Here is a 17,961-nt window from a genome sequence, read left to right on the forward strand (position 1 = left end):
AAGTGTTCAACTGATGAATAAAGGACGTATTTATCAGATTCGGAGAAGATTTCAAAATCATCGCACCGTTTCGAATCCCACCTTTTCAGGATTCAACGGCCGGATTTTACTGTCGCATTTAATGCAGTCACGCGCAAGGCACGTCCCCTGACGTCAGCCTCCCCTGTACCTTTATCCAGAATGCCGAAGTGACTCGCTTCGCCGAAGTGATTCACTTCGCTTTTCGGGGGGGGTAGTGATGGAGTACGTACTAAACAAGCTCAATAGCAGTGACGGCCCATTAGCCCAAAGCCCAAGGAAGAGTATCAGTTCGGCATTACCAAAGAGTTCGGCCCCAGCCGCATTACCAAAGAGTTCGGCCCCAGCCTACAGCTCGGTAAAAGCCGACCAATCAAGCTCTACTCTCAGATCGGCAAAAGCTGCTCGGTCATAGTTCAGAAGTTCGGTCTCAGTATTCGACCGAACTGGGAGATAGTGGACTCATGCAGAACCTCCACGACCTCCACTACACGATCTATTTAGTGGTGTCAACTCATGCAGGATCTCATGCAGGATAGCGGACCAAACAAAGAGATAGTGGACCCATGCAGGATCTCATGACCTCCACGACATCCACTACCTAGTTAGTGGTGATGCAAGCCACGACCTAGTTAGTGGTGATGCAAGCCACGATCTTAGTTCAATGTATAAATAGAACTTAGATCAGATAGAAAAGGGCTCTAGACATCAAATATCATATAGCAAGTCTGTATTTGTAAGCTGTAAACCAGATCAAGCAATACAATCTTGCCCTCCTTTCTTCCCGTGGACGTAGATTTACCTCAGTAAATCGAACCACGTAATTCCTTGTGTCGTGATCTATATTTTTCATCCGCATTTGTTACCATCAAAAATTCGCCCAACCATCAAACCGCTTCCTGTTTTTTCCCTAAAAAATGATCATATAATATGTATTGTTTTGATTAAAATAGAAATTTATTTCCAGCACATACCGCCCTGGTCACTATATAAATCAGAAAACTCAGTCCACGATACTAACGTGGAGTATAAAGTTTAAACAAAATTCTCTCAAACAAAATAAAAGAAATAAAAGGCCGTCGAAATTCGCCGGCGATACAGAAACCGTGGTCCATGTCGGCTGGAAACACTGTCCCCGTCTCCTCAATAGCGCTCTTCCAATTCAAACACTCGTCATTTCTCGCTCCAAAGTCGACCTCACTAGCCGCACCACCTTCACCGGTTACCCCCTCTGTTTCCAGGAAGAAACCTAATTTGACGGAATTGGCGATCGGAGATGCGGATGAGGAACGCATCGCCTCGGCGGCGCGATTGGCAGAGAAGTTAGAGAGGAAGGAATCGGAGCGGTCTACTTATTTGATCGCGGCGCTTATGTCGAGCTTAGGGATCACTTCCATGGCCGCCGCTGCCGTTTACTCCAGATTCTCTTGGCAAATGGAGGTAAACTTTTTTCTACCTCTGTTTTATTTCAATAGTAAAACTTAAAATTCTCAGTGAGAGTTTAATTACATACTACTATTTACTTCGCAATAAATCAATTAATATATCTCGGTTTGGCTCACCGATCATCCTTAATAATGCTTTATTAATTCATTATGATTAGATTAGAATGGAGTTTGCGTCTTTGCGATCTTAGTTGTAAGGTATAAAAAATCTTCTGTAAGGAGAGACTAGTTTCTTATATCTGTGAGAACTGCACAGCTTTATCTGCACCTTGGTAATCTTGAAGTTCTTTGCTCTTTTGTATGTAGGCTGATGAATATGATGGTTGCTTCCTTGGATTATTACCTCATGTAGCCATAGTAACAAATTTGGACTGGGAGCATGTGGATATATATCAAGATGAGGTTTAGTGCAGTTATTTTGACAACATAATGCAAGTTATCAACATTTTAACTTTCCCCTATTATTTCACATGATATTTTTTCCAAAGTAGGAGGCTGTCAAAGAAATTTTCAGGAAGTTCCTTGAGAGAGTAAGAATTGATGGCCACCTTATTGTATATGGGGATAAGTATGCATCTCTGATCATCATGGGCGGACCCAAGGTTGTAAGGGGGTAGGGCTTAAGCCCTCAATGAAATAATTTTTTAAAATTTTTTCTATTAATTTTTTAAAAAATTTAATCAAATTTAGTGTAAGTTATAATGTAAAAGCCCCTATAAATAATTTAAATTACTCAAAAATATACATCAAAATAAAATTTAGAAGTTTCAGCCCCTATCAATAATTATTTCTGCATCCGCCCCTGCTGATCATCCATCAATATGAGCTCTTCCTCTTCATGCTGTCATGATCTCACATTCATGTTTAAGCAATCATAACTAAAGTGTAACCTGCTGAGAATGAATATTTGTAGGCATGGCCAGAGCCTAGGTGCTTTTTCTATGCTGAATCACCCCATAGAGGTATCTGATCCTCTGAATTATGTGGAGGTCTCTCTGACCAGCTATGCGCCAAGAGATACAATATTACTACTTTCGGAATGTCAGGTTACAATAACTGGCAGGCTTCATCAGTTTCTCCAAACTCTCACGGTGGTTGTGACTATCAACTGGTAGGCTTCTAATTGCGTGATCTTAGCAGACTTTGTTAGGGAGAGGGCAAATGGTTCTAAGCACCAATCCGTAATTTTCTGCTGAAAATTTTCTTACCATTGCTTAAATGAAAAAGGTCTTCTGGTTTTGGGTTTCTCTCTGCATATTATTAGTCCATATTTGTCATATGTGGTTCTGGAGTTGTCTTTCTTTTTCCTAATACTTACTAAAATCTTGTATCTAGTTGTACCTTGAATACATCTTGTTGTAGAGACCATAATGTGCTTAATTCTTTTTTTTAAGGAGTTCGAGATACATTCGGCAAGCTACCTAGCCCCTCCCCATTGCCACCCGCATGGCTCGGGTAATTCTTTTTTTTAAGGAGTTCGAGATACATTCGGCAAGCTACCTAGCCCCTCCCCATTGCCACCCGCATGGCTCGGGTCCAGGCTCGTAAGCTTGCCAAGCCCCAAGGCAACAAGCCTTGTAAAGGCCCACAGGGGAAATTAATCCCAAGTAAGTTGCGCCATCCAGGAGTCGAACTCGAGACCTCCAAGATGGCGCGGTATCCTTGTCACCCTACTCAACCACTTGAGCTAGGGGGCTTGGATAGCGGTAAGAGATTCCAAGTACCAATGTGTAACATTAATTTTATTTTCTGTTTTCTAAATATGCCTTTTTGTGTTCATTTTCTAGGGATTTCAAGTCTGTTAACTAGATCATTCATATTTTGACATTAATCTGCTTACTAATTCTAATTATTGCCTGGAGGCTAGGTGTTGCTGTCCATGTCAGTTTTACTCTCATTTTCATGGCAGTTATGGTATTTGCTAAATCCGCTCTTTTCTTAATGTATTTCACATTTTCAAGTCTACAGGTGATTGCTGCTTTAAATGCTTTATTTGGTGACGGTAGACAACTCTATGAATCAATTGATAAAGTGAAGTCACATTTGAAAAACTTTAAAGGCATCTCCAGACGTTTTGAGTATATTGGCAAAATTCATGGATGTCGTATATTTGACGACTATGCTCATCATCCCACTGAGGTACGCTGTGTTCTTCAAGCGGCAAGAAGGATTTTTCCTTTAGAGGAACTTTTGGTAGTTTTCCAGCCTCACACTTACAGGTCTCTATATTTCGTGATGTATGAGTGTCACCAATTGTATTTTCAGTTATAGAGCTGAGCTCTTCTTAACAATGTTGTTTGCAGTCGCCTGGCAGCATTGATGAGTGAGTTTGCCTCTGCATTCAAAAAAGCAGATCAAGTCATAGTTACTGAGGTAATTAATTTAAGTGCAAGTTCTGTATAAATCAGTTACCATTATCAACAGGTCTGACAACTCATCTGATTCACAACAGGTCTATGCTGCCAGGGAAACTAACGTTTGGAATATTGGCGTAACCAGTCCAACATGCGATTTTATCCCATGCCTGGTATGAGTAAGCTTTTCCTTTTAGCACATTCATGAGCCTATGGCTCTGGAAGCATAATTTCTTGCAACTAATCTTCATCTACAAAGCACAAGCACAATTTGACAATTCGAAAGTGCTCAAGATTGTGGAATTTAGTACAGCATCATCTTTAGTCTTAGGGAGTGAGTGTTGAGCAAAAAATACTAGTAGTAGTCAGTGCATGGCTTAGAGTTTAAGTCTATTCATATGTTGAGCATGATGAACATTTGTGACACCTTTATCCACGTTTAAGTGGTTATAAAAGGGCTCTTGAAATCAAGTCGAAAATTTCCAACTACATTACTGGGGAAAATCATGACCATTAAGTGTTCATACTGATCAATATAATATCTATCAGGAGAATGTGATCAGTGAGCTGGTGAATATGGTATCCAAGAACCGCCATCGTCAGCTTGTGATCTTGACACTAGGAGCAGGTGAGTAGGCTATTTTACGTGACTAAACTCAATGAAGAATATAAGGCTCCATAATATTCATGTGCTTTAACAGGTGATATAACTCTGGTTGGACGGAAGGTGCTCCGAGAATTGGAGCAAAAGTTCAATCAGGAGTCAAGCCTGCAATTTCTGTAGAATGAAGATGCCCTTCTATGACTTACTTTTACTGATATTCGAATTTTCCCACGGGTTTTGTTGATTGCCTTTGCAATTCACAAGATAAGATAAATACTCAAGCTGCTATAAAATGTGTACATGTTTGAGATTTGCATCCAACTGTATATTTGTTGTTCTCTATATAGCTCTGTGCTAACAGTTACTACTAAACCATTATCCAGTTAAGATGGAAACTCAAATTTGGCTAATGGATAAAAATAATACTAGTATGGAGTTGATCAAGATGGTAACACACAACTTCACCAAGATTGCCCACCAACCTTGATTAGTTTGAAAAGTGAAAAGCAAGAATCAAACATAACATACCAAGCAGGAAACCATATATAGCCGAACACAAAACCAAGTTCTCAACTCAACAAAAATGATGTCTTGAAATAAATGTGAGAGCGAAAGAATGAAGCACATGTATAAAGAAATCAAAATCCAAAGCGATCTCTCTCACCTTTTGATCAAGATACACCCCCATTGATCACTCTAAATCCTAACCAAAACTCACAAACAACGAAAACGAGGCAAACCTACACTGTACAGATTCTGCAATCACTGATTTCGGTTTAGCCTCCGAAGAAAGAGAAGAAACCTCTCTTCTTGGGCTCCTCCTCCATCATCACAGCCTTCATACTGTCCTGCTCCACCAGCCTCCAAGCCGCCTGCTCGAAGGCCAATCCCGCCAGCGCAGGCGGCTTGTTCAGAACCAACGGATACCCTCGGTTCGTGCTCCTGATCACCTCCGTATCCTCCGGGATCACCCCCAGCAACGGCAGCCCGAGCATTTCCTGCACGTCTAAAACCGACATCATATCCTCCCCTTTGATCATATCCGTCCTCACCCTGTTCACAATCATCTTAATATCCCTAATCCCATCACACTCCAGCAGCCCCGTCACCCTATCCGCGTCGCGGAGGCTGGTGATGTCGGGCGTCGTCACCAGCACCGCCTCATTGGCCGGCGTGATGGCGGTGATGAACCCTGCGTCGATCCCCGCGGGACAATCGATGAGGATAAAATCGGGAGGGCCTTCTTCGCGGTTTTTGAGGGCGTCTACAAGCCAAATTAGGGCTTTTCCGCCAAACCCTAGGGGGAGTTTGGATCGGGGCTTGGAGATGCAGAGGAGCTCGAAATTGGACCACTGCTTGTCGCGGACTAGGGCTTGATCGAGGCGGCAGTCGCCGTTGAGGACCTCCACCACGGTGTAGTTGACGCGATTCTCGAGGCCGAGAAGGAGGTCGAGGTTGCGGAGGCCGACGTCAGCGTCGATGGCGACGGCGGAGAAGCCGAGGCGGGCGAGGGAGATGCCGATGTTGGCGGTGGTGGTCGTCTTGCCGACGCCGCCCTTCCCGGAGGTGATGACCACCACTCGTGGAGTGTCGCCGGCGAGCTGAGGCTTCCGGTTGTACTGGAGGAGGGCGTGGATCGGAGCTAGGGTTTTGGGCGGCTTTCTGGAGGGCCTTTTGGGGCGGAATTGGAGGGTCGATGGCTTGATGATTGTGTGGATGGATATCATCGTTACGATTGGCTATCGCCGGAAAATATTCCGACGGCCGCCGCCACAATGTGTGGATGTGAGTGTGTGTATTCTGAATCTGAAATGGTGGGAGAGTGACGATTGAGCTAAAATGGAAATATGCTGCAGTGCGAGAGCTCTGCAAGAGAGAGAACTAAATCTAGGTAAATTATGTTCCTAAAATTATAATATGACCCCCATAAATTGCTAATATGTTAATTGGGTGCCTAAATTATGTTCCTAAAATTATAATATGACCCGCATAAATTGCTAATATGTCGATTTGGTGCCTAGTAAATTGTTGCTGGATTTGGTGCCTAATGAGGATATTTTCGTACTGGATTAATTAGTTATACTACTATTTTTTAGAAAGTTTAACCTAACCTACCCCATATGTTCTATTTTAGCTAAAACGTGTAGTATTATAATATTATTATTATTCCAAAAAGGATAACTTATGTTGTAGGCCTAGTTTTTAAGTCTTTCCAATATGAAGCTAAGATAATGTCTGGATAAAAGCCTAAACTTCATTATTTGCTATTCAAGATTTGTAACTTTGAAGGCTCGCGAAATAGCACTTTATAGTTGCCAAACAAAAAGTGCCCCATCTATCATTGACAATAGGCCATGCATATGGTGGGACTATCACAAATTGGGGCAGGAGTTTAGTTCGAGCTATAAAATGAATAATGTAGATAAATTAAAATTATGTTTGTAATTATTTTACATATGGGAGATAGGGTCGTTTAAAATTCAAATTTGAAAAATAACTTTTATATTTATTTTTGAGACGGATTATTTTATGGTAACAAAAGAAGTAACGTGGAATTCACAATTATTTATGCTAACAAGTCTTATTAATTAAGTACTAGTACTAATTAAATACAAATAAATTATTATCAAATTAAGATTGTACCAAGAGGAATAGAACATTCAAAATGAAATTGGATCCTGAAAAGACTTCGATGGTAACAAATTATAAATGATTGTGAAAAAAGATTTAGTTGGGTAAATATTCAATTTTGTAACACTATACTTACTATTTTAATGAAAGTATCTTAGCTTTTAGGATAATTACATAACAAATTTATGACCACCTGAGTGAGTTTTGACATGTTGTGCGGGGGCGAGGCGATGATGATTATACTCAAAATATTGGAGAGAGAACATAGAGGGCATTGTCCGAATCCGAAGATGTATTAAAAGGTGATGTAGGCTTCTTACATCCAATGAGATTTGAAGATGTGATGTTAAATTTTGATGGTTGGAAAAAATTATTTGAGAAAATAACCTATAACTAATATTCCCTCCGTCCCAACTGAGTCATATTTTAGAGATCTATATGTATAATTATACTTTCAGCAATTGACATTATAATCGAGTGAAGATATCCAAGATTTAAATTTCGTATCGCTTTTCATGTCAATTTAATGAGCAAAGCAAGAAAGTTTAGTATGATGTCACATATCCGGTGCACATCGTGGCCGTTAATCCATTTATTGACAAAGGATTGAACGGCTGAAGATCGTCGACTAGAATGAAGAGAATAGTGGGCCCCGATTAAAATATTGAAAAGTCAGAAATTCTGGATCACTCTCCTTTGACCGACACGTGGCAGTTTCCATCTGTTGTTCCAAAAATACCCTTCCTTCTCCTACTCATCCCCGTCTCTTCTCACCGGCAATCTCATGTGATCAGTTATTTTATCAATATCTTTTTCTCTCTCTCTCAACGCGCGACTGATTGCAGATCCAGACACACTTCAATCTTTAATTTTATCTACAGCTTTTTATTCAATTTTTAGTTCCAATTGCTTTGTCGGGAGGCCTTCTTCATTCTCCTTGATTCCACCAGGTCCGCTATATTTGTTACCAATAATTTTGAAGAAAATTCTCGTTTTTTTCAGATTGATCTCTGAAGTTTTGTAATATGTCATGTGGGTATGTTGATCTTGTTCTGAATGATTTATTGAGCAATTGATTGAATTTCCGGCATCATGGCTGACTGGATCGGATCGTATGTCAAATTGATGAGTTTTTGCTTATTGAATTGTGGAATTGAGTTAGGGTTTATTATTGAGTTAGGAGTATTCAGATCTGCCGATTCTTCGGAGTTGTCTAATGAGCGGCATATATTCCTGTTTTAGGGATCTGAGATTTGGGCATATGTTTCTGCTAGGCGAAACTCGAACAATTGCATAGAATGTAGAAACAATGTGTGAATCAATTCCTTAATTATTATTCAAGATATCTATTCGATTAAAGTTGGTTACTCATCCTAGCTTAGTTGGACATTAGTTGTTTATCATCGTTTATTTGTTTGCCTGAAGGATCATTTTTGTATCTGCATAGTTTCGAATACCAAATTGTGTGTAAATTGCGCAATCCTGAAACTGTTTTATCTTAGATTTCAGTATCACTTAACTGTGTGTTGTGTTTCCTTTATCCAGTCAATCTGTAGGGTTACTTATGCTAGAATACAGTATGCTTTGTAATGTTTCTTCTTTCCTGATGTTGTTTTGAGTCTCTATACTGTCAATATTTTCCTTGGCATGTGTCTTGATTGATTCCATGGCATTTAGTATCTAGGTATGTGCAAGATTTATGACTCTCATTTGGTAGTTATTTGTGTATTACAGTATTTAAATATATTTGTGTGTTTTCCCTTGAATTGTACATTTCTTTCTGTTAGCGGTTGTGTAAATGCTGAGGTTATTCTTGTTTATTGCAGGGGGGAAGGCCATGTGAGTTGTTTGAAACGGAAAAGATTTCGTATTAATTGAGTTACTCTTTCTAAGTGTTCTGTTAGTGGGTGGCAAAGGGAAAGGTTGAGAACAATGATGAAGTCAGGATTAATGAGTGCTTACCACTTTTCACTTCTTTTATCTCCTATTATTTCTTTTTGGGAATGTAGTGTGCGCAAGATGAGGTACTCATTCAGACCTGAGTGGGTGTAGGTGTAAGTTTTATACTGCTTTATTGTTTTTGGGTTTTTAATTTCAGTTTATTAAGTATTCAATAACATGTTTCAAAAGGAGATGAAGCTTATATTGCTTAGATAATGTATACGTCATAGGGAAGTTTACTAGGGAATACAAAGAGGAAATTCTCGAAAGAAATTAGGCTGTTAGGACAGTGTAGCAATAGGGTTTGAGTTGAGTGTGATTGGATATCATGGAAGGTGCTAAAGCCACAGCTGGTGTAAGGAAAGGCAAGAAGAAGCAGGTGAAAGATGAGATTGACCGAATTAAACAGGCTGAGAAGAAAAAGAGACGCTTGGAGAAGGCATTAGCTACTTCTGCGGCCATCCGTTCTGAGCTAGAAAAGAAGAAACAGAGAAAGAAAGAAGAACAGGAAAGACTTGACGAAGAAGGTGCTGCCATAGCAGAGGCGGTTGCTCTGCATGTCCTACTTGGCGAAGACTCAGATGATTCGAGTAAACTAATGTTGGAGAAGGGTGAGGGGCTGGCCTCGTGGGATCATGCTAATAACATGGACATCATTGTTGGGAGACACTCTTTGGTTCCTTACCAAGATCTCCCTAAGTGTTCCCTTGAAAATATTGGATTGGTTTCTGATGCTCATAGATATGGGCGCGTGTGGAGTCACTGGGGTAACTCTAACCTGATGATCTCATCTGATCATTGTTTTGGAGGAGACGTCTACCCTCAATATTTTGCTGAACAGGGATGGGGCTCCGTGGGTTTATCTGCTGGTCATCTTGCTGCTCAGGCTGTTTCGTCACTTAAAATAGCTGACGACGCACATGTGGATGCTTATATGTTCAACGAGATGCTAAGAGGGTGAAAAGGTGCAAAAAAGATCTGAGAGGATCGGTTAAGTTGTTGTGCGAGCACTAGGTTCTGTTTTTTCAATAATTTTCTGTACATACATGTGGAGTGAGCTCGGCTGTGTCCTTTTTATGAGATATCATATTTTGTATCGTCACATTTTCATACTTTCGGCTTTAGTATTTTACTGTTTCTGTTGTACTTGAAAATTTGCCAAGCAAACAAATTCACTGTAATTAGCTAGATACGTATTAATCTGGTAGTATTTGTTTATGACAGCAGGAGGTGCCTAAAAGAGTTATGATCTCTTGATATTCAAGTCCTCATCTGTTTTTTAAAATGTTCCACGCTAAGAAATCTATTTCGTGGGTGATATGATAAGAAACAATGTTTTAAGATTGGAGAATTTTGAGACTTCCTGACCCAAAAAATTAGGTTGACATAAACGTTCGACAATCTATTAATTTCCAAATGTTATATAAGTTGCGACAACATATTACAACAATTTGCAAGATCAAGAGTCCCAAATGTTTTGGTATTCTGGCATACAAGTTAACAGGCAATGATGCTGGACACTGTGGTCAGGTAGAGAGTCTGATCATAGAGGTGCTTTGGCGTCTTGTCTAAGTAGCTGATCCTCATCTTCCAGCTCCGAACTACTCGAAGGTTTCTCGCCGGGTGCAACGAGGTTCTTGAACCAGGTAGGTTGGAATCGGGGTGTTCCACCATTAGAGTTGCTGGGGGCATCTGGGCCTGCAATCATGTTGTTGGATGCAATTCCAGCTAAAAATCGATATGCGACTTTGCTGGCAGTGACGATTTCGGTTTTGGCTTGCCTAAACTGCAACCACAATCAAAATAAAGGGCTTCAGAAATTTCATCATAAATGAGGCTGTGGAAAACAGTAATGTAAATGAGTCTGTTGGAAAGCAAATGGATATGGAGCCTTACTCTATATGCTGTGTTTCCGGCTATTTCTACAGCAGTGTCTCCAGCATTTGCAAACCTGTTCACCCAACCTGTTATGGAGGTGAAAAGATTACTACGATTCCAAGAAGAAATGAAAATGGGTTATATGATAATCCAACAGTAAAGAAGTGAAAATGCTGCCTACAATTACTCAGTGCAACATGCCATTTCGATACACCTAATTACAGAATGACATTGGTCATGCTAACCAAGAATCAATACATGGGGGTTCCTTCCGTCTCAACTTAAAAGTCTTGTTTTGCCATTTCCGTCCGTCCCAACTTAAGAGTCCTATTTCACTTTTACCATAAATGGTAAGTAGGCCCCACATTCCACCAACTTATTCCACTCACATTTTATTATAAAAGTAATATATATAAGTGAGACTCATATTCCACTAACTTATTCAATCCACCTTTCTTTACATTTCTTAAAACCCGTGCCCTAACTAATTAGGACTCTTAAGTTGGGACGGAGGGAGTACTTAGCAATTAAACACACATGTAAAACCTTGTGCAGACTAAAGAACAGAACCAAGCTGTTAAAAGAAGTTAGCAAACTTAATCAAGAAAATAAGAGAGGCATACGATAGAACCAAGTCCCTGACAATCTATGATTTTCAATTGTTCCCAAGTGAAAACACATATTGTATATTATGTCCACAGCTAGTCTGATAAGTCATAGAAAAGTATATATTCCACACAAATTGTCCCACATAATTATACCTAGGGAATCTTTGTTGAAGATCAAGGAAGCATAGTTGAGCAAAAACACTGCCAAGTTATTACATAAGCTGATATATAATGCCCATTTTCCAAAAATAACTTCTAACCAGAATCTGACAAACAAAGGAGAGCTACAATTATCAAAATGAAATATTTGCAACAAAAAAAGAACATTAGTCAGTAAGAGGGACTGCCTTACCAGGTAGCTTAGAAACACCCAGTCTCTCACACAATTCATCACAGAAATGATTGCAATTTTTTGCTAGCAAATCATATGATTCTCCAGGCCACTCTCTGCTCAGTTCGCTGAGAATTTGGTTAATCTTAGAGACAGAATTTGTGGTTTGTCCAAGTTTGATGCTTTCACGGTATGTATACATTGGATTCTGCATTGAAGGACAGTGGAAGACTCCAGTACCCTGCTCACAGAACCCAAAAGACCATTCTTCATCACCATAAACCTGTCGAGCAATTGAAAATTCAGTAACAATAGCATAATCATAACTCAGCTGTATCCAAGAGTGCATTGAAAGTCAAGTAGGCAAAAGATATGGAGTACATATCAAGTGAAAACACAGAAAGATCCCCCATAACCTGCTCGAGCAAAAAAACAATCTGAAAATATGATACAATGTAGATATAGAAGAAAACGAGTAAGCATCAAAATGGTGAAAACTGCAAGACCCAAAAGATTTATGAGAGACACAATATGCAACCTTGTTATAAGGGATCTGGAGATGGCAAAATCAGTATCCTTTAACACACGATGTTTTTGTAACACCAGTCAAAACATCCACTCGGCGCACATACTAAACTACAAGAACTATGAATATGGTACAGCATTGACTTGCAAACTCTTCCCATATATCCCGCTACTGTTTGTAACACATTAGATACATTGGCTTGCCATAAAGCCCATAACCAAATAGAGAAAACAAACGAACAACTCTATAGATGATGAAGAAGATCTGATAATATTGCTTCTTACATATCACATCCAGATATTCAAAACTTGTAATTCATCAAAATAAACTGGATTAGAACCTCTGACATGTTTTGGTTGCCTAATACCAACAAGTTACGCAAAGAGTCATAGACACAAACTGTTTAAATCTACAGTATGTACATAACATGGAAACATTAAGGTAAACAGCCTTAACATCTTAATAAAGGTGGAGATTAACATGAGGTCAGGAGTGGCTATTATGTGTTTGGTAGAAAAACTAACACCCACCACACGCTGTTTCGTTTTACACTCCATTTCCATTGACGACTGAGAAAACTTGTTGATTGGTTTTTCAAGAAGCCATTGGGGATTTCCCACCAAAGAATTACACTCATCTTTGTGTCAAACCCCAATCCATCCAACGAAATTAATGCATTTTCTCAATGGCAACCAAATGTTTCATGATCACTTGTACTCCCTAAGCTATTAATAATAACTTGATATTGACACAGGCAATTAATTATAACCCCTAAGGTGAAAGCTCAATCCATAAAACGTATATAGAACCTATATATAGAGCCCTTATTCAAGTACAAAAATTTTAAGAAAAAACCCAAATCAGGGCATCCTTTTGGATTTTTCTCGAAAACAAGTCCAAATCCAGCCTCACCTAACATAGAACTGCTTCGCCCTCGAAAAATATTTGAGCAGAGGAATCCCCAAAAATCAAATTCCCAAATTGAGAACAAATTTAACTATGCAAGTACCTAAAACAGCATTAGCCCAAACCACTAAAACAATACTCAAAATAAGCACCAAAAACCCACACAAATTCACACAGGAAGCAGAGTGGGAGTGCAAAACCTGAACGGCGCTGTGGAAGATGCCACCGAGGCCAATTCCGTCTTTGAAAATCTTGTTGATCTGCATTATGGTGTTGTTGGTTTTGTCGCTGCCGCTGTTGGTGACGTCGTAGACATGGAGTATGACCTCCGTCATCTCAAATTCAGCGCTTCCCTTTCCCCTTCACAATTTCGATTCAATTCAAAAAACCCCTCTCGCCCACGATTTTTATCTCCACTTCAAAGTTGAATCAGGTGGAATGATTGAGGATGGGCACTTGAATACTTGTTCCGAAACAAATCAGATTAGGTGAAAGTAATTTAAGAGAGTGATGATGGCGGTGTGACTATGAATTTAAGAGATGTGATTCATCTGTTACTACTGTAGAATCTGTGTGTACCATATTCTTGCATTTTTCATTAACTACTTTATAAACCTGCCTTGTCTTAAATTGTTGATTATGGTCTTTAACTTTTAATCGACTGTCTGAATTTGAAATTTGAAAATATTTTGAATTTTTATTGTATCGTTGAATTTATGACCCTAAAATGGAGCATTGTGAATTTTTATTGTGTCATTGAATTTATGACCTGAAATTGAAAATTCGTTGTGAGGTCGAGTGAAAATCGTTACTCAGGAAATAAATTCACGAATATTTTGGCAATCTCACTATTTATAAATAAATTTAATATTTTTTGCATTTGTTGCGATTTTTCTTGTTGGAATTGAATTTCTTATCTTAGTATATTATGTACTACTACTTTGAATTCTTAATCATTGTCTATCTTGAGTTTATTTCACTCTCTTTCAACATTTTCTTCTACCCCTTATGGTGGCGGCGTCAAAAATATCTTATTGTTATTAGCAGTAGCAACTCCTAGATTTTTCTTCATGGCAACTTTAAAATTCAGGCTTGCGTTACTGACTTAAATAATTATGGTCACTAAACGATGAACTATTATTATTACTACTATTATTCAAATGTTCAATTTGGCCACATTAATGTTGCGTTAAATAGAATGCAGGTAGACAAAATGGTGGGCAATGTTCTGTATTTCGACAGTTCTATTGCAATATCCAACCTGAGTACATATTAAAATTAAATTATTAAAAGGGCATTCAATAATTGAAGTTGTGTGGTGGTTAGAATATGTACGTATCATATACTGTGCGAAAACTTGTACAATCATCACGACACATTATTAATTTATTATGATCTCACATTTCCTTTGGCCAATGGAAAACTGTATGACTGATCATCATCCGAAAAATGTTACGTTTGATTCATTTAATTTATTTTAATAAATTCATTTAATAGACTATTCGTGCAATTACTTCATTCTTGGATAAGACATAAGTATTTCTTAAGAAACATCAGAGTTAAACTAATTTAATAATAAACGAGTGGATTAGACAACGAGCCTTTCCTTAATTTGATTTTGATTGGTTGATAGAATGACATGTATCTTAATTGATTGATGTATCAATTTATTTCTTTGCAAACCATCAAAGTGTACATAGATTAATTTAATATATCCAACACTCTTTCTACTGTTAACTATTTTTCACAAAATAAAAATTAAGCAAACCATTATTAACGCCTCGATGGAACAACAACAGGTGCTTCACCATCGCCACCATTACCATCTGTTGCCCGTTGCTCTTCTTCCCTTGGCCTGTCGTTAGTCTGCAGCTGATACGCGTACTCCAAATTCCACACCACATCGCCCATGGTCGGCCTATCCACGCCATATTCAGCCCCAACACTTCTCAGCCGTCTCCCCAAATTTCTTGAGGGCACTTGGCTTGATCTGACCACTGAGGTGAGGATCTATGATCTCACTGATCATCCCTTTCTTGTGCCACTCCATTGCCCATTCAGCTAAGTTCACTTGCTCGCGGTTCAGCAATGGATCGACTGCAGGCCTAGCACAGAGAACCTCAAAGAGCACGACCCCAAATGAGTAGACGTCTGACTTATCAGTGAGCTGCTGTCTCCTGAAATATTCAGGATCCAAGTAGCCAAACCTGCCTTTCACGCCAGTGCTGACATGAGTCTCGTCCCTGACTTTGAGAGGCCGAAATCAGCAACCTTAGCAACACAGTTTTCATCAAGAAGAATGTTGGTTTGTTTGATGTCGCGATGGATGATGCCTTGGGCTGAGCCGGTGTGGAGGTAGTGAAGCCCTCTGGCTGCCCCGATGCATATCTCAAGGCGTTGCTTCCAAGATAAAGGTGGTGAGTCGCTACCATAGAGATGGTTTCTCAACGGCCCCTTCTCCATGTACTCGTAAACAAGTATCATCTCGGATTGCTCCTCACAGTAGCCAACAAGTGAGACAAGATGGTGATGGCGAATCTTGGATAGTACAGTGATTTCAGTGTGAAACTCCGGGAGCCCCTGCCTTGAGCCAGGCACGCCTCGCTTCACAGCAACTTTTACGCTGTCTTTGAGCACCCCTTTGTACACCGTGCCAACTACCAAACTCTTGTCAAAATTATCGGTAGCAAGCTGTAGATCAGCAAATAGGATCTTCAAGTCATAGAGGCCATAGGGGCTGGGAGTGGCAAGGACCGTGCCCTGAGATATTGTGGCATGGGAGCTGCCACCACCAAACACGCGCAGAGAAGTCCAACCTGCACTCTCTGCACGTCTCGTCTTGGGCTTGGGCTTCCTCTTCCTGCATCCCAGTATGGCTAAAACCATCACAACTGCCAAAATCAGAACGAGAACTCCACCAACGACACAACCTAACACGATCCACTTGCCATCCTTCTTGGACCTCAGGGGAGATGGAGCCACATAGTTCAGCATTCTCATAATCTCCACCCCATTGAGAATAGCATTCTTTTTCATCGCGTTGTTCATGTCCGAGGGGCCAACACTGATCCGAACAACACCAGAGCCCCTCATATTCTTCACCACAAAGTCAATGTAATAAGGAGATGCAAGAATGTGAAGTGAAAGCACATAGAGATCCACATCCTTGTATGCAGTAACACCGTTTATATATATGTTGAAGTACAACGTGTTGAGGGCAACGCTCACGATATCACAGAAATGGAGACGGACCAAATGCATAGCACCCTCCGAGCCAACCGGGAAATCCCATGTGATGTTGAAATGGTTAGCCAAACTCCCATTATACACATTCATCTGCTGTGCAGTCATGTACACATTGTCGGGGGCAACCTCCCTCGTTGCCCCGCCCTGCTGGTAGTCCGGAGGATCACTAGTCCTAGCAACCTTAGCAGCAGATTTAATCGCAAGAAAATCCTCATCAGGAATCCAACTCCTCCAAAGAGTGTCATTGAAAGGTGTTATCAACAAACCCCCAACATTAACTCTATGAACAGTCTCCAAAACTTGGTTTGAAACATTCTGCTTAAACTCACTAATCTCCCCAGGGCTAATCAAGGCTATCCCACCAGCATCAATGAAGAAATCTTTGGGTGCTGAGAAAACCTCAATTGCACTCACAAATGCAAAACTGGAATCAGGTGTGAACACAATCTCAAGCTCATCTCTATCCACCATGACAAAGAACTCTTTCACAACAGTAGCATTAGCACTAAAGCTAGTTAAAAGAGAAATCCCATTTGAGGAAACACCAAATTTTCCATTTTTGAGATCATAATTCGGAGAGGTGAAGGGAGAGAAATGCAGACGAACTAAATGAGTGCCAAGATTCTTGATGTTGAAAGAGTATCTCGAGGCAGAAGTGAAAACTCGAGCTGTGGTGTAAATAGCAGCAGAATTGGAAGACGAATTTGGGTTTGTGAGGGAAGATGAAGTACCTTCCGACAGATAAGCTGAACCTTTGTGTGAAGAATCACCACAGCTGATGAGAAAGTTGTCTTGAGGTGTGAAAGCATATGAAGTAGTGAGCATCGTGACGTAATAGAGTAATTGTGTAAGGTTCGCCAATTAGCTATATCCACGGGCAAGAACGAAGAACAAATTTTATTCAGAGTGTTTTCACATTATGGCAACCGATTTCAGATTGGATCTAAGATCACAGAATTATGTGTTCTACTCCCATATAATGGTGAGAAAATCGGATGCGTGGAGGACTCTACTACTACAATAACAAAAATGTATCCACTTTGTTATTTCTTCCATTTATGGAAAAACTCCAGCCGCGTTGGCGTTTTATTAGGTAAATACGCCAACCAAGAAGGCGTTTTACGATTAATTTTTGATTTTATGTAAATACAATATTTATTGAAACACGCCAACCACGTTGGCGTGTTTAAGTAGAAAACGGAAGTCTTGTTGGCGTTTTTATAAGTAATTAAAAAATAAAAATTTGAACACACGCCAATGAGGTTGGCGTGTTTCCCTCTTCACAGATTCAGGAGAGTATTTCTCCCCAAATCGCGAACCCTACCTCCATCTCTTCTCCCAAATCAAATTCTCCCCAAATCGCGAATCTGATACGACCCTACGTCGTATCCCGTTTCTCCGGCGTCTTAGCGAAGGATCGGCGGTAGCAAAGAACCGGCTGTGCGCGGGAATTCCTCTCCGTCGGGCAGCGCG

General features: G+C 40.0%; 4 protein-coding genes and 1 pseudogene across 10 annotated transcripts; 2 read left to right on the forward strand and 3 right to left on the reverse strand.

Moving 5' to 3' along the window:
• The first annotated feature begins 1,040 nt into the window (after nucleotides 1-1,040).
• On the forward strand, nucleotides 1,041-4,765 carry LOC121751994 (UDP-N-acetylmuramate--L-alanine ligase-like). Of its 7 annotated transcripts, XM_042146847.1 has the most exons (9): nucleotides 1,041-1,458; nucleotides 1,770-1,865; nucleotides 1,955-2,065; nucleotides 2,377-2,574; nucleotides 2,858-3,682; nucleotides 3,767-3,836; nucleotides 3,916-3,990; nucleotides 4,367-4,445; nucleotides 4,519-4,765. In XM_042146847.1, the coding sequence occupies exons 5-9, from the start codon at nucleotides 3,366-3,368 to the stop codon at nucleotides 4,599-4,601; spliced, it is 624 nt and encodes a 207-aa protein (XP_042002781.1). In that variant the 5' UTR covers nucleotides 1,041-1,458; nucleotides 1,770-1,865; nucleotides 1,955-2,065; nucleotides 2,377-2,574; nucleotides 2,858-3,365; the 3' UTR covers nucleotides 4,602-4,765. The 7 variants fall into 7 exon arrangements, 5 of the variants coding, with proteins under 5 accessions (XP_042002781.1, XP_042002783.1, XP_042002780.1 ...); XM_042146849.1 differs by having other exon boundaries at nucleotides 1,770-2,574; nucleotides 2,858-3,169; nucleotides 3,432-3,602; XM_042146846.1 differs by having other exon boundaries at nucleotides 1,955-2,574.
• Nucleotides 4,766-4,967: 202 nt separating this feature from the next.
• LOC121751993 (putative septum site-determining protein minD homolog, chloroplastic) lies at nucleotides 4,968-6,316 on the reverse strand. Its single transcript, XM_042146842.1, has one exon. It carries the CDS (start codon nucleotides 6,146-6,148, stop codon nucleotides 5,198-5,200), a length of 951 nt encoding a protein of 316 aa, XP_042002776.1. The 5' UTR covers nucleotides 6,149-6,316; the 3' UTR covers nucleotides 4,968-5,197.
• Nucleotides 6,317-7,836: 1,520 nt separating this feature from the next.
• Nucleotides 7,837-10,139, forward strand: LOC121750321. Its single transcript, XM_042144838.1, has 2 exons — nucleotides 7,837-8,002; nucleotides 8,879-10,139. The coding sequence occupies exon 2, from the start codon at nucleotides 9,322-9,324 to the stop codon at nucleotides 9,952-9,954; it is 633 nt and encodes a 210-aa protein (XP_042000772.1). The 5' UTR covers nucleotides 7,837-8,002; nucleotides 8,879-9,321; the 3' UTR covers nucleotides 9,955-10,139.
• Nucleotides 10,140-10,374: 235 nt separating this feature from the next.
• LOC121750320 (deSI-like protein At4g17486) lies at nucleotides 10,375-13,834 on the reverse strand. The gene is made up of 4 exons (XM_042144837.1): nucleotides 13,443-13,834; nucleotides 11,832-12,093; nucleotides 10,890-10,957; nucleotides 10,375-10,779 (listed from the first exon to the last, which is right to left on the reverse strand). The coding sequence occupies exons 1-4, from the start codon at nucleotides 13,575-13,577 to the stop codon at nucleotides 10,537-10,539; spliced, it is 708 nt and encodes a 235-aa protein (XP_042000771.1). The 5' UTR covers nucleotides 13,578-13,834; the 3' UTR covers nucleotides 10,375-10,536.
• A 1,098-nt stretch (nucleotides 13,835-14,932) lies between these two features.
• LOC121750319 lies at nucleotides 14,933-17,706 on the reverse strand (annotated as a pseudogene).
• Between the last annotated feature and the right edge of the window lie 255 nt (nucleotides 17,707-17,961).

The sequence above is a fragment of the Salvia splendens genome, chromosome 10, assembly GCF_004379255.2.
Source record: "Salvia splendens isolate huo1 chromosome 10, SspV2, whole genome shotgun sequence".
Classification (NCBI taxonomy): domain Eukaryota; kingdom Viridiplantae; phylum Streptophyta; class Magnoliopsida; order Lamiales; family Lamiaceae; genus Salvia; species Salvia splendens.